At 37.6% G+C, this 22,079-nt stretch overlaps 1 protein-coding gene across 4 annotated transcripts in view; it reads right to left on the bottom strand.

Moving 5' to 3' along the window:
* The window catches only part of LGR5 (leucine rich repeat containing G protein-coupled receptor 5), a 91,188-nt gene that overhangs the window by 19,727 nt on the left and 49,382 nt on the right, over positions 1–22,079 (bottom strand). For 2 of the 4 annotated variants that reach the window (XM_085569824.1, XM_031507895.3), the window contains exons 3-7: positions 19,485–19,556; positions 17,843–17,914; positions 6,971–7,186; positions 4,560–4,631; positions 2,117–2,185 (exon numbers count right to left, since the gene is read on the bottom strand). In XM_085569824.1, the coding sequence (XP_085425950.1) occupies positions 2,117–2,185; positions 4,560–4,631; positions 6,971–7,186; positions 17,843–17,914; positions 19,485–19,556 (501 nt within the window). The remainder of the gene's footprint in view (positions 1–2,116; positions 2,186–4,559; positions 4,632–6,970; positions 7,187–17,842; positions 17,915–19,484; positions 19,557–22,079) is intronic. The other 2 variants (XM_085569826.1, XM_085569825.1) reach the window with 2 other exon arrangements.

The raw sequence follows: 22,079 nt of genomic DNA, 5'->3' as shown, positions 1-22,079 counted from the left end.
TGTGCTTCTCTAAATGAACAAAACCATTCAGATGAAGTAAACTTCAAAATGGCATTTTAAAATTCAGGGTATATGCATATTGATATAATGTAAATATACGCAAGTAAATGAACTAAAAACATCAATAGTTAGATATTAATAATTAAATAGCTAACAATATATTTCCTCCTGTGCTTGTTAAACTGCAACTATTTTTTTTTTCTGGATGGCACAAATTTATCAAGAAAATTATTTTATACACTATATTGTAATGTTGATCCTCACAGCCACCTTTTTGTTGAGATACTTTAAATGTGGACACAAACAAAATATAATTGTGCCTGCTTGATAGAAAGCCAAATCTTTATCTCATCATTAATTACTGGATTTCATTCATATGAGTAATTCTCCATTGTGAAAAACAAAAGGAACAACTAAGATTTCAAAAGAACAATGATGATTTGTGTGGGAAACTCCCATTAGTTCAGTCGGGTATGAAGAAGGCTTCCCAGCTTAAATTTATGCATTACTAAGCCTTCAATTGTTCACTGAGGCAAGAGCTCTTGGCCATTACTTGAACAGGTCCCCCATTATTGGTTTCAGTTGTTTAGGCATTGTGCTACTGGTGATGAGCTGCAGAGCCAGGCTTTACATCCCTGCTTGCCTTGCTTGCAGGCTCTAAGCAGAATGAGCATCTCATCTAGAACCAGTAAACAGACTGGTTTTGAATGGGATCTCTTGCACGGCAGGAAAACCCAAGGAAATGGCATGACTACCTCCCAGAGCAACATCTGCCACTTGCTGTGCACAAAAAGGTCACAGTTTGTGTTTTCAGCCCAGGCATAAACTCTGAGAGAGGCACGGTCCCACCATAAACTGCCTTATGAAGGTGGCCCTGCGATGGGCTGAGCCTCTGTGGGGCTGGGCTCCCACAAGGGTCTGTGGAACACATCCCTTTTTTATAGGATCAGCTCCCAGGGCCCCCACAAAGCACAGAACCACATGGTCTCATGGTCTGCACTGCATTTGGGATGCCAGGTTGCAATTTCAGACCCCAAAAGTTTCTTGCACATAGTTGATACTCAGAGATGAAATCCTGTGGGGGACAGTACATAAACTCAGGCACATCAGGCAGCTTGCTGGAGCATTTGGTGCAAACTGGGTTACCCATTTTTGGCTACTGATGCCAGAGGTCTTCAAAAAGGCAATCTTTTGAAGTCATTGGATTTCATTCCAAATATTTTATGGCATAAACCTCAGCTGAGAACATTTGGGCTGGGAAACTCATAGCCCTGCTGCCTCTTCCAGAGCTGCATTCTAGCCACACTTGCTCTGGTGCTGAGCAGGAGTCCATGGTATCTGGGGATACTTCGGAAAAAATCTCAGGTGGCTACTTAGAATTGGTTTTTAGGTCAGTCTGTGATGTAGCAACCATGTCCAACTAGTATGTGATTACATATTTTTGTTAAAAATCTATGCTAATAGTACCATTAACACGGTAAATAAGTCAAATGGAAAGAATTCAGAGCATACGCATTAATGTGTACATTGTGTGTATGATGTGTGAACATAATTTAATTACTTTCAATTTTTAATAATTCAACCATTTTAAAAAATAAATTTGAATATTTTAATTGAATTGTTGATTTTCCTGATGCAAACTATGCCTGTGCATAGAAATTTTTTTTCCACAACATTATAAACACATGTATTAAAAAAAATTGCTTTAATTTAATAGAGGTGAGGGAGGGAAGTTAGTAAAATTTAATTAAACCTGATGGACTAATAAAGATGTCATGCCTTCTTAGCTAGAAGAAGCTAATACATTGGATATTTTGCAAAATCTAACTCTTGTGTTTGGGACTAAAAGTGAATTAATTGTGTTTGTTATTTACTGTATTCCATAAAGGGAAATCCCAGAAAAGACCCACTGCACAAGGCAATATAAAAATTGCCAGAACTTGAGTGGTATAAACTGAACACTGAAAATGATTTTTTTATGTATGTTGGCATGCTTATTAGCTTTTTCTAGGATATCAGTTTTTAAGGATTACTGATAAAATCACCAGCATTAAAAAAACACTAGACAAAATACTAGACAAAACATCCTTCTTCTTAATATGAGCTCTGTACTTACAGCTCTTTTAGGTTTGTTAGTGTCCTGATAGCAGTGGGGAACTCGTCCAGACTGTTGTAATTTAAATCTCTGTGTGAAAATAGATATTATTATTTCAGTTATGCACTGCATAGCAGATAACATAGCATTGTTGGCATTTGTAATGAACTATCATCTTCTATGCATTGAATAAATACATACAGCAAAAAGACAGGAAATCCTCAAAAGTATATGGATATTTTCCAACAAGTCTATTTAGAGCACATTATCGTTCCTATTTTTTTATCAACATTCTATTTTTAGTTACATTTTAGCTATTCTGTAAAAAAAAAAAAGTAAGTAAATTTGAGTACTACTTAGGGATTTGCTGTTTTATAAATTGCCCTCCATTAGCATTGCATTAAAGTATTAGCAGGGAAAAAAGTCTTTCAAAACAATATTCAATGGTTTTGGTGATCTGTGCCTTACATGTCTACTACATTTCTCTATAAATATTTCTAACTGTATTGTTAATTTTAAGACTTGATAACAGTCAAGAGAATAGTTCTGACCACACAAATTGTAAAAATGATAGTGCACCATAGTGACCTCTGGTTTAAGAAGTGCTCATGCTGCAGCAGTAATTAGACTTTATTTTGGTAGGCTGAATGGATTATAATCCTACTTCTACTCAGCATGACATACGTATCTTTTAGCATTTAGGAGATGGCTGAAACTAAAATTGAGATATGCCAGTTTACTGTGATGCTCTCTGGCAACGCTTTGTGAGGAAAATAGTCTGAAAAACTGGAGCAAAAGCCTTTTTAAACAGGCAGGCAAAACCCAAGCCACAGTTTACAATAGATTGAAATTGAAATAGTATCAGGCTGAAGTAATGCAGGCAGGAAACTGCTGTCTGAACTCAACAAGGCTTTCCTTCCTGCTTGTAAATCTCTCCTGCTTATTGACAAAAAGAGATTACAGGCATGTACGGTTTGGTTTTGCCCTCTAGTGATATGTGATTTCCAGACCTATGCCTCAATGCAAACAAATGATCTTAAAGCTGGCGTCCATCATTTACACCAAGATCTCTACAGATTATTTTGAGACTATCTGGGAACTGCTCTATACATTATGCAATTTCTGTGCTTGAGGCAAGTGCTACACTGTCCTGTTGCAGGGAAGTGGCTGCACCTACATTTTATTCCCAGGTTTGTGACTGTCCTCTGTGTTTTCATCTCTCTCGTGCCAGGTGGCTGGGACTGGGTTTGCGATTACTTATTCCATTGTTCTGTTTTTCCCCATTTGTGACCAAGTGCCATGTGAATATCACTTAAATAAACAAACGAAACCATTACATTTTCCCTCTTCCTTTCCCGTCCCCCTTTCCGGTGCTACACTGAGGAACTTCCTCTCAACTCACAAGCGGCTAAAAGTCCAAATTGTAAAATTGCAATTCAGTGGCAAGGGATCAATGCACTCAAACTGGTAATAAAAAAACCCCAAGAAACCCAAGCCTCCTTGCTTCCTAATCTTAATGACAGATGAAAGTGGGCAGTAAGCAGGTTAGTGGATGGGAAAGCAAATAGTCAACTTTAGACTAGTAATATCCATGTCTGAAACTATTTGCTTCTTGTAACTGGGTTTTTAACCTCTGTCCCAGTTGGGTAAAACATCCAAAATCACTGAAAATGATGCAGCTGACTGCAGCAGGTGTGGGAGGAAGCACATGCAAAGTTTTACTATCCCTGTGGCATTTCTGGGGTCTGGGTGACTCCAGCAGATAACATCTGTATTTGACTAACTGGAGCAAAATAATTTCTGCTAACCATTAGCATTGCATTCCTGTTTGGTATTTTATGTAGATTATGTTTTTGCTGCAAAACTCAAGAAAATTTGAGTTGGTCTAAACAGAATTACAGTGGAAACCTGATGAAGTTTCAGTTTTTACCAGTGCTATTCTTTATCAGAGCTCTCTAAAGATGAAAATTTGGACGTAGGAAACATTTTGCCCACTTGTAAAGCATATGCATAATTTGACTACCTAGAACTTTTGCTTTTCCCAGGTTTTAAAAAATTAACCCATCTCATAACTCTCCTCTGTGGTAAGACAGTTTCTTAATGTTCAAGCTTTTCACTGTGACAATCTCCCAATCTAGCTATTAGCTTTATTGATTGAACAAGACAAATAAATAGCACTAAACTAGGCAACCATAAGTTCATGAATAGTCACTTTTTTTTTCTATGCTCAACACAGTTTTCAAGTCTTTCAAACAATTTATCAATTGACAATGTTTATTAAAAATGCAAACTAATTTTACAGTCAAAAATAGGATTTACTATAGAGTCACTGTGAACTATCACTTAGATCCTGTAGCAATTAGGCAAACCAAAGCCCACATCTGGCTTTTCAGCTATTTTTATTCTTTCAGAATATTAATGAAAACACTCTAAAAAAGAGAAAAAAAATAAGAGGTCAACTCACAATGTCTCTAGGCTGTGGAGCCCATCAAAGCATTTCTTTCCCAGGGAATAGATTCTATTGTTATGGAGATGTCTGCAGGGGAACATTAAACATGCAGTCAGGAAAGCACACTGCACACAGTGGACTAAAGCAAAACATTTTGATGGTTAAATCAAAATTAACTTATTTTCAGGCATGCATTGATTATATGCAATCCTGTTTTTGAAGGAGTATGTACAGGTGGCACCTCTACCACTGGCCACCCATTCTCCAAATACCTCTCCATTTGGTTTCACAGAAGGGATCTGTTTTAAAACCACCTAGATTGTTCAAAAGTGTTATATCCTGTAGTTCCAGGCTGGGGTTTGCATAATGAATATACATATTTTCAATAATAGCTAATTAGTTAAATAACATACCTGAAAAACTGTGTGTGAGGTGTGAGGTGTATATTTGGAAGATGTATATTTAGAGGGTGTTAGAGGGTAGGGCCCAAAAGAGCAGCCATTGAGGAGATGGATAACACAGCAGGCAGGTAAGGGGCATTAGGCTTGCAGAATGCAAAAAGACACAAAGCCATAACACAAAAAGTTGTAGCTCCCCTGAGATGAATAAACAAAGTAATATTAGAAGTGCTGTAACTTGCCTTTCTTTGAAATGATGAAAATCAGTAACTTCTTCCTAAAATATTTAGCCCTTGAAAGTAATTTTTATGTATTTTAACCAATTCTACTGTCTCCTCCCTGCTACCCATCCCAAGATTCTGAGTTCTGCCTATTTCTGTCTTTTAGACTGACATGGAAAAAACCACTCCAAGTGAAGCTCATTAATGTGAGTAGATTTAACTTGTAGCCACTTCAGGTCATTTGATTTAAAAATAATGCCCTTTCCTCAGATTTTTCTCTTTATTTTGTCCTCAAAATCCTACCCCTGTAGTAGAGGGAACTAAGGGAGAAGGGCTTTAAGAGAAAAGAAAGGCTGTGAATGAGTGGCTGCTAGGTCCTTCATTATACTCTGAAAATATTGTTAAAGATCACAGACTCTCTGAATGTTCTGCAGAACCTGGAGAAGTTGAGTCTACCTGTCCGTCAAAGGCAGGGATTCTAACAGCAAAACAAAAATGTTCTGTGGGTTTTTATTTTCTAGGAAGAAATCTAATCAACTCTGTATTTTTAGTGACTTTAATGCTTTAGTTAGCATGAAGAGTGTATCTTCAAATTTCAATTATGTTTAGATCTTTAATTATAAAGGTTTTGGCTTGCTCCAATCAACCATGAACTTTTCCACCATGTTGAAAATTTGCCATACTGTATAGGGTTGCAATCCAATGAAAGTAGGACCACACACAAAGATTTTGATGAGCCAAAAAGATCAGCTGTTGTAGGTTGTGAGGAATGATTCAATTATTAATCACTATGAAGCCCAGAAATTAGAAATAAGCAAGGCAGAGCTAAAATAAGGAAACCTAAGTGAGCATGGCATGAAAATAAATTATTTTCTCCTGCATTTCTTAACTGTCCTCTTACCACTACATTTCTGTCCGGGGTCTAGAGAACAATGTTCAAGACAGCCTCTTTCCTTTTCCATTGCTGATATAAGTCTGGAAGGTCAATCAATCACAAGTCCATCCATTCTTTAACTTGAATGGGATTGATATTTAATGTAAAGAGAAGGCAAAGGCTTTGCAGCACAAGTCAGCTGTTCATCCCCATTTCTAGGGCCCCACAAAGGCAGAGATAGTGACTACAGCTATCAGTGAAGGACCCTGATGTATGCCAGGTTCAATACTTACACTGGGGCTAAAGTATGCTACAACATGCTAAGTGTCTTATGTAAGACCATGGTTTCTGACAGCCTGTACACCTTGACTATGTAATTCTCTCTTTAATAATGTTAATGTTTTCCAAAGCATCCTGAAATTACTTCTCCATTAAGTTTCTCCAGCCAGTTTAGATTTTTTCCACTTCGTACATTCTCAGAAGATAAGAAGCTGAAACCATGACTAATAGTATGACTTCCAGATTTTGGTGCCAGCCGTGCATGTCTCAGTCAGTTGAACTGGTATGTAAACGTAACCAAATACAAACCAACATATACTTTCTATGACAGGAAATGCATATTTTTTCTACTGGATGGCATTCTTTCCAAGTTCCCCAGAAAGATTTCCATTCATTTCCTGTTTCTAATCTTCCCTCTTTCAATCTTAGACAGCACACAATGCACCCCTTCCTGTTTGTTTTGCTGACTAGATAGGGTGATTTTTAATTCCTTTGAATATTTTTTATTGAGATGGAAACTTTGAAGCTAGATCAAAACAAGCGGTTTAGCAAAGGCTAGTCAAACTGTACAAAGATGCAAAAAAATCTGTTTCTCAAGAGGCCAAAGCCCTGCAAGATGACATTGTGTATAAAAAAGCAATCAATAAAACTTACAGAACTACCAGACTGGAAAGGTTTCCGAAGGCATAGTCCGGTATGTAATGAATTTTATTCAGTGCCAGTGTCATGGCCTGAAGTGCTGGTAAACTCCTAAAAGCTTGGACGGGAATTTCTGTCAAGGAATTATCATCTAGCCAGAGGTGTCTAAGGGAGACCAAGCCATTGAAGCAGTTGGGGGGTACGTAGTTGATGTGGTTGGCATCCAGACGCCTAGGAGAAGAAGAAAGAGAGAAAATTGACTTTCAGAAAATAAAAATGTCTTTGCACAATGGCTATAAGAAGTTATCATCATGAACATAACCCCAAAAGATGGACATGGGTTGCCACTTCCAGTTTTCATTTCCTGGAGATTCTACATTCCCCGTCTTGCTTACAGCCCCATCCTTGAGATCTAAAATCATGTTTAGAAGTCTGTTTGTCAGCTGGCTCTGCAGAGACAGCCCTCCTTTGGAGCCGTCAACTCACTGAGAGCACACACTGATAATTTTTGAGCAGAGTCTCTCTAAAGACTGGGTATGCCTTTATTTCCTTTCCCAGTTGTTTGAAACCATAGAACAAAAAAGTGCAAGAAACTCATCCAGAGATTCTCTGTCAGAATCTACAAGTCACTGAGATGCAAGACAATTTGGATTTCCAAATGCTAAACACCCATTCCAAGACCCATATATAGAACTCCTGAGTCTCTGGAGGTTCCTGCTTTACCTTTTCTTTTATACTACAGAGTTATAGAATCACAGAATAACCTGTGTTGGAAGGGACCCACAAGGATCATTAAGTCCCACTCCTGGCCCTGCAAAGGACCATCCACAAGAGTCACATAATGTATCCAAGAGCATTGCCCACACACTTCTTGAACTCAGACAGGCTTGCTGCCGTGAACACTTCCCTGGGGAGCCTGTTTCACTGCAAATATTGTTTATCCTAATGATTCTAATGAGAACTGATGTTTACAACTTTTTAGTAGTGGAACATAATGTTTTTTACCTAGAGATTAGTATTGCCAATGTGATGCATTTACTACTAAATGTACTTCAGCTGCTGCAGAGCCAACAGAGGGAGCTCAACTGCACGTCGTACCTTTGCAGAGTCTGCAGGTGATGCTTTGTTCTTACACTTGCATAATTAAGGATTGAAGCTAGCAAACCTTTTCAGATGTGGTGCTACAAATATAATGTCATCTATTCACTGGCTTTTGTTTTTGCTGTCTTTGCTTTTTCATTGTGATGCTCAGGGAAAGATTTAAAAATGCACTTCAGATTCTGAAAATTTGTGAAACACCCCGCTGGGGATGTGAGCCCTGATAAACATTTTCTACTTTTAATGTATTTCAGTGACTTATACCTTTTCCATAACATGAAAGCTGTGCCCTAAAAATTTTCATGAAATGTTTAGCAAGTAGTAATTAGGTGAATGGTAAAACAAAAATAAATTTAAATACTACAGAATAAACAGCCACACCTGGGGTACAAAAAAGTAATTTTGTACAACCTGAATTTGGTCTCTTTGAGAGAAATGCCACCACTCTTTGTGGTGGGCATACTAATCTCTTTATTTAAAGCTGCTTCCTCATTTACAGTCATGTAAAATGTCAGGTTCATTCTGTCTCCTGTTCCATGCTGGCCCTACCTACTTCATGAGAACAAATAATGACTGCTAAGGCTCCATGCCAGGCTGGCAAATAACTGAGACAAGGTCAGTTGGAACAAATTTATAAGGTTCAGTGTCAAAGCCCTTGTACAATTAAATTTTCAATATAATAACTGACATAGGCAGCAGAGACAGAGCTTCCAAAATAACTCAGTGGTCTGTCAACAAATGGGTAAGGCTGGAAATGTTTAGAAATACTCATGTTTTCCTTCCTCCTTTCCTCAGGCAACAGCCATGTTATGCCTGTGTTTTCAAATAAGGTATAATTTGAATGAGTAGATGAGATTTCTTTGTGTTCAGTCAGAAGTAAATTTCTTCCCTGGGTGATGCTGGTATGTAAACTAAGAAGTTACAGTTGCCTTAGTTTGACAGTTTCACTGATTAAAGAATGGAGGCTTTATTCAAACTACATGTGCTGCACTATTGCAGTTAACATCTCGTTCAATAGGAAGCCTGCCTGTGCAGCCCTGATGTCCCTGCTCACTCCACGGGAGTCACTCACAGGACGCCTGGCTGGGTGGAGAAGCCAACAGTTACTTGTTTGTATGTAACCCTGTGGCTGAAATGGCAATATTTCTGCTGTCATCAGTGAGACCAGGATTTTGAGCTTACCAATATTTCGTAGCAAATCAAGGAACTGATTTTTTTTTAATAGCTGAAGTTTACAAATATAAACCCACCACTGGCTATGTAAACAAAACCCACAGAACAGAAAGAAAGAGAACTGCTGTACTGTAAATGAAATTCCAGGTAGTTGAATTATTGTTTAAATAAAGCTTGGAAGAAACAAAAAAGCTGCAATGATTTGTGCTTCAGGTTCTGTAACTGGATTACATATCCTGCAAGTACTTATAAGAAGTACTGCCTCAAGTGCTCTTTTGTTATCTAATCTTTTTTAAATTTCCAAGAACCGTTTTCCCTCTTGCAGATATTAAAGGGTTTCAGTAGTGGTTATGTTTCCTGTCATACTGTAGGTAATGCACACTGATGTATAAAGGACTGATCAAAATCACCCTTTTCAGCCAATAGTTTTACATGTGTTGATCAAAGTTTTGGCACTTTCAGAACTAAACCCATTAACTCAAAACATGACCCTATTTATAACTGAAAAATATATGTAGATAACATGTGGTGAGTTTGAAAGCTGCTATTATATTCCAGAGAGAGCTAATTTAGGGAAACAGAAAAACTTGGATCTCTTCTGATAGGCAGCATGTAAATAAAGCAGCCACTATGAAATTCACCATGAGCTCACTTAAAATGTCTAAATTTTCAAAGCAAATGCTTGAGCTATGTGCACTGTAACCCACTAGTGTTTCCTGTGACACACTGTGAATTCTGTGACCATGTGCACAAATGATGAAAATATATTGTCCATACAGAATGAAAACCTCATTTACTGATACAGACAAAGACAGTTGTTTGAAAAAGATTTGATTTGCATTTTTAATCAATTTAATATGAATGGATGCTAAGTTTCATGCTAGTGGTAGGTTTCTAAAAGAATATATTTATATATTTTTTTTTTCCCTCAAAAACAGCTACAACATGGGTATATCTCACAACCAAGAAATTCCTTAATATCTTGTTGGACCACCTTGCCCATTCACTCAGGTTTAAATCAAATGCTAGATAGGAGATCAGGAAGGATTTCTCCCAAGCCATTTTTCCCTCTGAAATGAACAGTTATTACATGCCTCATCTTGAATGGATGAGGGCCAGAACACAATGAAAGGTCTGGAAAAGAGGGAAGCTACACAGAAGTCAACGATAAAATGTTTCTTTTGATGTTTAAGTTTAAAGTAGGAGCGGTTAGACCAATGGAAAAGGGACTGTACCTAAGAGGTAGGGGAGGCAGAGGAGCACAGGAGGACTAATTTTGAGCATGGTGGATTAAAGCAGGTGGCACTTCTCCCTCTCGTATCACTTTCCTCTTCTCCTGACTCAGCTCTGTTATGCAGGGAGCCTCGGTCAAGTTTCCCCATGAAGTACTGAGCAATGATGGACAGGGATTGTGGACAAGGCCTGTCTGGGGAGGGCATAAAGGCCAGGAGAGGGTCACTTGCAGCCCAGTATCTTTGTTAGTGTGTCAGCACACAAACTCTCTCAAGGGTTTGCTCACAGGATTGACCGAAGTTTCATTTAAGTAATGGCAAGTGACATCTAAACTAGCTTTAAAAAGTGGATGTAATAAAAATAGAGCTGGCTGTTGTAAGACATGTTTTTCAAACCTGATCTTTTAAGCAGGATATCCCCTTCAGTCCACAGGGGAAAATGCTAGGACTATTGTAAAAAGCTTAATTACAACACAACAATCCAGCAGTTCTCACATCTCAGTTTTACAGGACTGGTACAAAGAACCTTGCATGGCAACAAGAAGACCAGAAAAGACAAATCATGTCACAGTTTAGGAGCATTTGTTTCTGTCCCACTGCTCAGTTTTACTTGAGGAGTTTTCTGCAGCCCTGGGAGTTTCTCAATCCATAGTGTTTCTCTTCACATTCAGATGTGCTGTTTAGGGGTATTGGAAAATCTGCATTCAAGATGATGGATTCTATCATGCTGCATACAGACATGAAGCCACATGCAATACTGTATTTATACAAATGTTGGCTCTGATACTGGGTACTTTCAATCCCTACAACTGGGAAAAAGTGGGGGCTAGCAGCTGTTGGGAACCTGGCTGCAGACCCGGATTATGACCCCACAGATAGACAGGCATGTTTGATGTGTCTGGAGTACCCTCAAGTCCTCAGCCACATGGCTCAGAGTGACCTGTCCTAGCCTCCCAGGCAAGGTGTCACCTGCTGGGGACAGTCCTGGGGCCATGTGATCTACCAGATGAACCCCAGGAATACATTCCCCAGTTCAGGGGAATGTTCTTTGGGATGGGTCAAAAGTGTGCCAAGGACCCTGTTAAGAGTGCAGCCGGATGGGCAGCCATGGCCAGAGGCTGGGAGGGCTCTGGAGCATGGCCTGCTCTGCTCAGCCCCAGGACCTGACTGGAAATCTGCTGTAATCCCCTGCACTGCCAAACACTCCAACAGCAGCTTCTTGCCTCCCACATACCCATGGCTTCAGCCATGTAGGATGATTTCTGTCTAGGAGTTCTGAGGTTGAGAAATTTGTCTGCCTTAGAGATGTGATAAACCCCCCCCTCTTGAGATTGCTCATGAGCCAGGAAAGAGTTGGATTCCTGGTACCTTCTATTGAATTAAAGAAAACATCACCAGGTGGCCTGGAACTACTGATCTAATACAGTGTCTTTGCACCCCACTTTGAGAGCAACTGACTGTTGAGCTGGAGGCTGCACATTAAAATAAAACAGCAGCGAATGCACTTTAGGTAACCTTGCACCTCTGCCTTCCTTTTCTTGGTTATCAATCCAGAAAATGTCTGTGACTGAGAGGGGTGGTCTGATCCTGTACTACTGCTTGATGCTTTAGTCACTCTTCTGTTGCCCAGTGCCCTGGGGCTGTAGCAGCCCAGATGGTGAAGGTGTGCAATAAACCAAGGAAACTGCAACAGTGAGTTTTGAGACATCTTTGTGTATGTGTAGACATCTGCATGGGTACAAACAACCACAATTTCAAATGTGGGACATTCCTCCTCTGCGAGTTTGTGGGTACCTGTTGAGGTACCAGCTTTCTCAAGAAGGATAATACCTTCTGTAGCCTTCATTATCATGGGGTGTGACATGGAAAACCACAACTAAGGCTCCTGTCTTTTCATGAAAACAGTTCTCTGGAGAGAATGCACCTTCATCAAAGTTGTTTGGTCTTTCAACTAAAAATCAGGATTATTAACAGTAGCATCAAAGTGAAAAATTATTGTTTAAATTTAACATTCCTGGGATGAAAAAAGTGCTGCTTTTTAATTTTAAGCCTGAACTGGAAGAGTTACAGAACTATGTGCCCTCAGTCTTCCAGTGCTTTTTCAGGCTAAGTATGGAAACTTCTCTTGAAATGTTTAATACTTGGGAGAGTAGGGAGACAATGACAAATCCATTTGCTAACCTGTTCCAGACAGGCAACTACTGAGAACATCTCAGATAAATTCTAGATAATACTTTGTGTAAAACTTGGTGTCACCATCAGGTGGTCTATAAATACTGAAATACCTTATAAATAAAATATAAGAAATCTACAAATTATGTTGGAAAATTCTAAAAAAAATTAATTTATGCTACTTTGCTGTTACTTGTAAAGTCCAATTAATTTGCTTCACTAAATTGGAGCTTTGCAGGTTGTTAAGGGAGAAAAGATAGTTTATTTTTTCCCTCTGTCAACTGTTTTAAGTGCTTTGTGGTCTATATTGTATTCTTCCCTATTTTGCACTATGAAAGCAGAAGTCCTTTAAATTTCACAGGAATGAGAGCAAATCTTACACTAAATAATGCTTGCTTTGAAATGTTCTTCCAGACTGGTGGGGCATGGGCAATGAGATAGCACCTGACCTGTTCTTAATTTTGACTATTTGTGTCTGACAATGTGGCAGGAAGAGATGCTCAATTAACGATATCTAAACAAGAAAATAAATGGAATGGAAATTTTATCTATAGTAGTCACTACAAAGGGTTGTGTTACAATAATCCAAATAAAAGAACAGCAGAAGCTTTTCTTTTCCATTGGCAATGCCAATTACCCATTCCTCCTTTACTTAGCAACATTTGAAAATGGAGGTCTGCAGCTTTTCTGTGGCTAGTAATATCAAATATATGTTTGGGAAAAAAGTAAAAAAATATTATTGATATGTCATTGCCATCTTTTGATCAATCCCTGCTTGTTCAAAAATACTGAAGTTATATGTCAATTCTGTTATATAAAGGGAGTAATTAAAAATAAGATGATTGTACTAGAGAAACAAAGATGCCTATTTAAACAAATACCTGCATTAAATGAAAAAAAGTTTGACAGAAAAAACTTGAAAAACATACCAATATAGATATGTAAGAAGTTTTTGAACTATACATATGTATTAAAAATCACTAAGTTTTCTTGATTTAAACACAGAATTTCCTGCTTATAGCCTACTTATAGTCTGTTCTAAAGAAATACATTTGCTCAAGGTGACTAATAGGGATGAGTATTCAAATGCCTCTTTGAACTCTGCTGCCAAGTACTAAGTTGTGACACATGAGTGGCTGTGTGTTCCTCCCTTTCAATCAAAGTACCTGCACACTCTTGCTCTTGACAGAAATAAATGCCATTTCAATTGTTAGGACTAGCAATCTGGATAATTTGTGTTCACACTATATTTCAGAGGAAAATTATAGCCTATACAATAATACAGATACCCTTCTGCTCAAAACCACATCTCAAAATCAGCATGTGCTTGTTACTTCCTTGATCCACCTGCCACATAGGGAACTAGAGACGTACGCAAATATTGCCCAAGCTCTGGAAGCTGAACTCATTTATTAATCAAAGCAGCACATCAGCTCAGGGGTTTTTGACTACTGAGCTAAAATGACTTTTATAAAATTGGAGAATATTTTAATATTGTTCAGTTGTATTTTTTTGCCTCAGTGACAGAAAAAAATTGTCATTCATTTTTTCAGGTATTCTCATTGATTTTTCTTGTCAAAGGTGAAATTCACAAATCTTACTTTTTTTTAAACTTTTGTGCTATTTCTCATTTTATAGTAATTATTAATATCTGCTGTCTGAATAAGATTGATCTGTTCTAGAGGTAAGTCAAGCCTTAAGAAATTTATGAGTATTTGTCACTCAAACTTGTGATACCATTCTACATACTGGTAATAATACAACTTGGACAATAAAGTGGAAGAAATTGTTGCTTGTTCCTGCAACACATCAACTCTTATTCTCTGTACCACAGGCCATTTAACATTGATTAATGATTCTATCAATATTGACACCTATACTGTCATTTTTCAGCCTGGAACTGGATAATAGGGAGAACATTTCAAAAATACCCTGGATGCAAAAGTTTGTGATGAATTTGCATTATGAGTGCATGTGGAATATTAATGTGTGCGTATGTACATATTGTGCACAATTAAACATGGATATGTCTATAAAAAGGATTTTAACATAATACTCTTCACATTGATTAAGGTATCAAGGTAGTTGCTATGGCTTACCCCTTTGCATGACTGCCTTTCTTGAGGAAAAACCACAAAAGGAAGAGGTTTGAGTCCCATCACCAGCTTTTCCCCCCCCACATATATATGCTAACTAAAGCAAAGGGTTAATGAGGCTTTGAAAAATCATGCCACCTGCAGACCTAAGCATAATAAATAGAAGAAGTTGTTATCTTACAGAAACTGCTTTTGAGAAGGCTTTTAACCTCTTAATTACACTCTTGAAAAGACTCCTGCTATTTCAAAGGCTTCAAGAAATAATTCCTATTGTAAATCAGAAACCAATGCAAAACAACCTTGTGAACAGAAAATTCCTAGACTATATGAAACAAGAAATTGAATCTGTGCATACCTTTATCTGGCAGGCACAACCCCTTTTAAGCAAACAAAGGAATAATAGTTTTCTTTTCCTCAAAGAGGTCTCTTTTGCCAGTGATCGTTTTTCAGGTGATAGTAGTTTTTCTGTACAAAACCGTATCATTCCATCTTGGGTCTGCTAGGCAGCTGTCTAAAGCTTTCTACTGACCATTCCTATTCTCCCTCTGTTTTAATTCAGTCCTTTAAATAGACTGCATAAATTCTAGTTTACTTCTTCAACTTTTTCACCCAAGGAAAAAAACATTTGCAACAAACCCTGAGTGAGACTAATTTTGTTTAGCAACTGTATTGAAAATTCAACAATCTCTTTCAGAGTAACAAAGGAACTCTTGTTGGCTTGGCTTATCATGTTTTGGTCCAGAATGTGTATAGAGTGATGTGATCTCAGCAAGATTTTTTTGTTTGTTTAGCAGAAACAAAACCTAATATAGTCACTAGACCAGAATTTTCTCATGACTTTTTCAAAGATCAAAGGAAAGAACTGTAACCTCAAAAGTATATGGCTGAGATATTTCTGTCTGTGTCTGGTCAATAAAGAAAAAAGGCACTGACCAAATAACAATTATAAGGTAATTAATTCTTAGGGCTGTTTCACCTTTAGAAACCTTAACAAACGCTTTGTATATTAAGGAGGCAAATGTAGTTCAAGACAGGCATAAGAACATGGGAGCTATTACAGTGTAATGTGAGTCTTTGTAGTATAAATTATACAAAGATTACATTATTTTTCTGAAAATGAACTAATTTCATTAATTCTGGTCTTCAGATTTTGGCTGAACAAAATGTATATAAAATATATTAACGTTCTAGTGGAACTTCTTTACTTACACAAAAAAAAAAAAATTCTTCAACACAGCACATTTCTCAACCAACACAACTCTAACCAGATTGGTAAAGATGCTCATTCTATCCTTGCCAATGTTAGACTTTTACCTGTGATGCTGGTGATCAGCACACATAGTAGCAGCATTTCTTGTGAAAGCTATTTGAACTTCTAGATTGAATTCTCTATTTGGATGTTGTAAAATTTAAGGAAAATAATTTCACTTGAGAGTAATTCTGTGACAATATAAGGTGGTCAACTAAAGCATAGAGAAGAGTCATTTGACATTTTCCTCTGAACAAAGAAATGCTTTTCTGTTTTCAATCATCTAGCTATTTCATGTTGCTGATTCAAAATGAGTAGCTCCTCTAGAAAATTTTGTGATTTTTTTTTTTTTTGTATCAGGCAACAATACAATTTTGTGGGTAGTTGAGAAACTAACTCAGTTTACTGCATCCTCTGTTTAGACAGCAAAAACATCTTTGTGGTTTCAAAAAATGAACTGCAAGTGTAGCAGAAGAAACTCTTGCTGCCGAAGTGCCTGAACAAGAACATTGGTAGATGAAGTCCGGTATAGATAGGTGTCAAGAGAGACACTGAGGGAGAATTGCAATAAGAATGAAAATAACAGCTTAGTATTCAGAAAAGGTTAAAAAAGTCACACAAAACAAAGTTTTGAATTAGTAGGAAAGCAAACAAAAACCCATCAATTTTTGCCCTCTATAAACCCATGGTGACAAGCACTTTAAACACTCTGTACAGGGCTTATCTCTCCTTCACTCAACTCAGATCAAATACATGAGAACTGAAAAAGAGTTCAGCAACATGACAAGGATGACAGAGGAATGGAAAACTTCCACGAGAGACAATCCTAACAGATTACATCTGAAAAATTGACTAATGGAGATACAAGAGAGGCATATAAATCTGGTGTATATGAATACTGAACTGCTGCTTCTACTTTGTCCTGATGCTGCAGAGAACATCAAATGTGGTGAAAAAAGTTCCAAGTACATATCAGAAGGTTCCTCACCATGCTACCCAATCAGCAGATATGATGTCCCAAAAAATCATGAGTGTTTCACTGGCTCAAACTGCAATGGTACAAACCCATAGAAGAAAACTCTTTAGCTATCAAAGCCACAATAGACTCAGTGAGTCCCTGAGCACAAATCTCTGGCTGCTGAACAGTTTACCAAAGCAGTATTATACTCTTTGCTGTACCTTCTTGTTTTCCTTTGGCACCTCTTATTGCAGGCTGGATGCTGGGCTAGGTCAGCTACTAGCATGACCTGGTGCAACCATTCTTATAGGGCAGAAGCACATCAAAATAATTTTATTCATACCACCAAGCAGCTAATCTTCACTCTTGGTCTAACAGTTCTGGCAGCAGTTCTGTTAAAACTGAAGCTTGTGGACTGAATCAGCATGGACAGTCAAGAGCTATAAAATACAGAGGCCTGCCTGAAGCACAGAATATAATTAAGTATCTTTCAGTACACACTGGTTCATGAGTTATTAGCATTTACCATAGTGCTTAAAAAGAAAAAAATTACACCAAATGAAAAAAAAAAAAAGGAGTAATTTGGGATTCCTTCTCTTCCCTGGAAAAGAATACTAACAAGAAACCATGTTCTTGACAGAAAGCATTGCAGGCCAAGGAGTTTCTTCTCAGATGTTGAACCAGTCTATAATGCTGCAATGAAGCTGCCAGTGACATGAAATTACTGGAATGAAATCAATCACTTTTGATGTTTAATTGACAGTACAATTCTCTTGAATAGCAGCTCAAAGAGAATTAAAAGAAAAGGTTGATTCAGCACATTACAAAGCAATATTAACAGATAATTATTAGGTAATTGCGTATTACTGCTCATGCAAGGTTGCAAATTGATTAATCAGGTGTACTCACAGAGACTGCAGGCTGCGCAGGTTCTGCAGTGCTTCGGTGGGAACCTGGCGTAGCTGGTTATTCTGCAGCATCCTGCATTTTGAGTAGCACAAAAGCCAGAATCACCACAGTAAAGACAATTTCTTTTTACTGCAAATTTCCTTCCATGCTTACTTTCTTTGTACTAGTCCTACTTCAAGATTACAAAGAAAGTTACACAACAGTTCATTCCCTTGCCCCTGTCAAAGGCCCACTCTCTTCAAAGCAAACAAATACCTGTAGCATATTAACTTTGTTAACAGCCAGCCATCAGCTTTGAGCAGGATTTTCAAAGCACCTAAGTAAGTTAAAAGAATAAATCTCATTTGCTTTCAATAGGGCTTAAAACTTCCTAATTGCCTCCAGTGATTCTGAAATTTTCATTCTCATGCACTGATATTGTTCTCCTTCTGAAGTGATTCTATTCTGATAAAGCTGCCAAGGACTGACTCTTGAAATCCTTACTCAGGAAAATGCAACAATGGCAAATTCTTACCTATGTGAGACATTTATGATTTAGTTTGAATAAAATTTTAGGTCTATAAATAGATTTCTAATATTTTTTCAGTGAAATAAATTTTCTCAACCCAAAGGTTGCTAGCAATGACTTTACAAATATTTTTTATCAAATATCACATAATTTACCTTGCAAAGATTGCAAAATCACTTTCCACTCCTAAAGAGTATTTTCCTCCTTTTGAATATGGTTTCATTCATACTACCTAACACCCTGGTTTGGACCAACTCCTACATATATAAATATTCTATGTAGATAAATCTGAAGTAGCATGTGTTGCTTCAAAAAGAGGCATATTCAATGGGTCATTGTAAATGAAATAATTTCTGTCAGGCCTAAATCTTCTTGGGCCAATAAGAGCTAGAGCTTGCCAACTTAGAAGTAGATGGAGTGGGAATCTCTTCATACTTCTTTTCCTGCTAAGTATTTTTTCAGTAGAGATTTGTGCAGTACAGTAGAATCAGGCCTGGCTTGACACTGCCTAAGAGGCTGGTGTTCTTGCTAATAATAACAGTTTCTATATAATAATACAATTTACATGGGCAAAGATCCCCTCTAGTGTAAACACTGTGACATGTAGCCTGCTAGTATTTTTAGTAAGTATATCTTATTACTCCAAATAATACAATTTTGTAATATTTTATATAATTTATCTAATAGTCATTACATTGCAAATAACAATATATGAAATATGAACTGTTTTAAATTACATTGTGTTGTATACAATAATGTTTTTTCCCCATGTCTTTCAAGAAAAGAAAACCCCCAGTTTTATGTGATAATGAAAAGTTCAGCTGAAATCAGACTTTTGAGATAATTAAAGAAACTATTAATTGAATCAATTTTTACCTTTAATATTGTACAGAGACATCTCCTTGATGAGCAAGATGTTTTTAGAAGGCTATTAATGTTTTCCAACTTTTATTTAGGATACTTTCTATTTGAAAAAACAAAGATTTAATGATGTTCATATGTATCTTCAATTGAATTGTTCAAAATGAGTTGATCAAAATATGTAATTTACATGATCAAAACTTCACTGGTTAATTAGTTCCCTAGAGCATTTAGGAAATCAGAAATATATCAAACAACACGCAGTTTACTTACAGCACTTTAAGACTGAAAAGGCCAGCAAATGCTCCCTTAGGAATGTATGTCAAGCCATTTCCTGCAAGACGTCTGCAAAGTTTGAAAAAGGAAAAGAGTGAATAGCTTTTCTCTTCATGTGGAATTAATTTGGTTGCTAAAAAGTGCAACACAGCTATGTTTGAGCCACTGATGCCAGAGGAAGTAGTTTAAGAGCCTAGTTTTGTCATTAATACACTTTAAAAAATCCCCCAAAATCCCCAAACAAACAAAAACACCCAAACAAAAAAACCCCAAAACAACAACAACAAAAAAGAGAAGTCTGTAACTTCACTGCTGATCCACTGAAAGCTGGACTGCAGAGAAAAAATTCAATTCCATTGCAAATTGGGCTTATGGTTTAGAATGTACATTGAATTATTCATATTCTTCTCAGGGTTTAGAATAATTCCAACTAAAATACAGACACAGTGACAACCATTAGCATCACATGATTTACAGGCATGCACTTTTGGAATTGCACATGTATGATTTCCATGAACCTTTCACTCATTTGCACAAATATAAAAATATATCTACAAAGCAATGATTAGAGTTCATTCTGAAATAACTACACATAAAGCTGCTGTACTGGTGGAATAACAGTTTTCTCTGTGAGCAGATGTGTAATAGGTTGGCAAAAAGTGCATTTGTTAAAATTTGTAGGGCTTTTTTCCCCCTACTTCTACTGCACCTTGTTCTCAGATTGCTTGAAGGTATTTTACAGATCTAGGTATGTACACCAAATACCTCTGTAAAGTATATTAGTCTGACCAAAAAAAAAACCCCAAACCAAAACTGAACTGCATCATTCTGTAAGGCTTGTGTCTAGGACAGAGAGAATCTATTTGATATTAAATAATGGCAGTTCCATGTTCCCCATCAATGCAACTCCAGAGGATCAATTACCCAAAGCCAGGTTGGATGGGGTTTTGAGCAACATGGTATATATCCCTACCCGTGTCAACGGGCTGGAATTAATATATGATAATATAATTAATAAATATATCTGATATAATTAATAAATAATGCCCCTTCCAACCCAACCCACTCTGATCTTGCATTCAGCCTTCTGACATCACAATTCAGCCTGAATTTGCTGTGATATCTGTACCCCACTTGTAAATCTCACTGGTAAGGGGCAACTTCCTAGTAAAGTTACTTTGAGTCAGTAGGGCCCCAGTGTCAGCTGGGGTGGGTTTTGTCAGCTCTTGGCTGACAAAACCCACAAATTTATATGATGTAACCCTCTTTGCAGAACAAGTTAAGCTAAGTGGAATTGTACACCCCATCAGCCAAGATACTGCACACCAGAATTGCAGAGCCCAGCTGATGTGATACCTGAACTGACATTTGATTCAGCCTCTGGCCCCTTAGGAAAGAACATGGGACTAGTTCCAGAAAGCTCTTTAGGTACCAAGCTGCCAGAGAGGAACTTACAGCACTGAAATAGGCACCAGATTTACCAGTACTGTTCATGGAGAAGGATGAGTACTTTTGACTGGAGACTCAAGGATCCAGCACTGACTGGCCCTTAAATGCTGTTTTCTTTTGGGCTGAGTTTTCCCTGAACTAACTACAGGGTCCTGTGCACACCTTGCTTTTAGCCACTGCTTTCATACTGGAAATACAAAGATACATTTGACTATATGTTGGAAAAAAAAAAAAAGAAAGAAAAAGGAAACATCTAGATCTTAGCTCCAGAGACTTTTCAGGATTTTTCAGTTAGTGGAATAGGTTCTTTCTTGTACAGATATCCCTGCTGAACTATGTAACCTGTAATGTTGAGCTAGCTCTTTCTGTTACATGAAGGTAATCGTGCTCTGCCATGACAATCGGCATCAGGCAGAGCTGCTGGGCTTGTCTCTCACTGCAGTGTAGTGGAGTCTGATCTCCAGACATCTGAGAACTGGGCACATGCAGCTGAATTCCTGCAGGCAGATGTACAAATCAAACCTGGTTCACTCTTGCTCCAAGATGAGGCACTCACAGGCTCAGATGTGAGGGCCTTTTTTTCAGATGTCTGAAGGCCCTCTGCAAGCTTCAGCTTTCATTCTGAACGCAAATGGGAATTACTTTTGGGTTCTTGGATCAAGCAGGCATCTGCAAGGTTAGGCACAACAGACTGTGCTCCTGAAGTAAATGCCTTTTGTGGATCACTAACCAGTAGAGTTTGGGACCTGTCTTATTCTGAGTTCAGTTCTTGTGATATGATTGTTTAAAAAAAACCTACTTCACCCCTATAGCAGCTTTTTGCTCTGCCATCTTAATGATGTGATTGGACACAATTCTGGACATGAGCTTGGCATGGACCAGAAAGTTATGGGTTTGCAAAACCTTACTGGAAAAAAAAAAAAGGTGCAGGTGGTTGCACTACGACATGAAATAACTCGCGCATTTACTCAAGATGTAAAAGAAGGAAAAGAGGAAGTTTTATTTCTGACCTTCCAATATATAGAATTCTAAAAGTGACAGTGGATTGGAGGGTGAAATTGCCACCTCTCCAACCACACTGGTTAAACTAACAGTCTATCAGTTTTCTTTTTTTACAAAAAATAATGCAAAACAATCATTATT

This window comes from Lonchura striata, chromosome 1A (assembly GCF_050655825.1).
Source record: "Lonchura striata isolate lonStrDom1 chromosome 1A, ASM5065582v1, whole genome shotgun sequence".
Classification (NCBI taxonomy): Eukaryota; Metazoa; Chordata; class Aves; order Passeriformes; family Estrildidae; genus Lonchura; species Lonchura striata.
The sequence above is the reverse complement of the archived record's forward strand: the minus strand, read 5'-3'. Positions and strand labels throughout refer to the sequence as shown.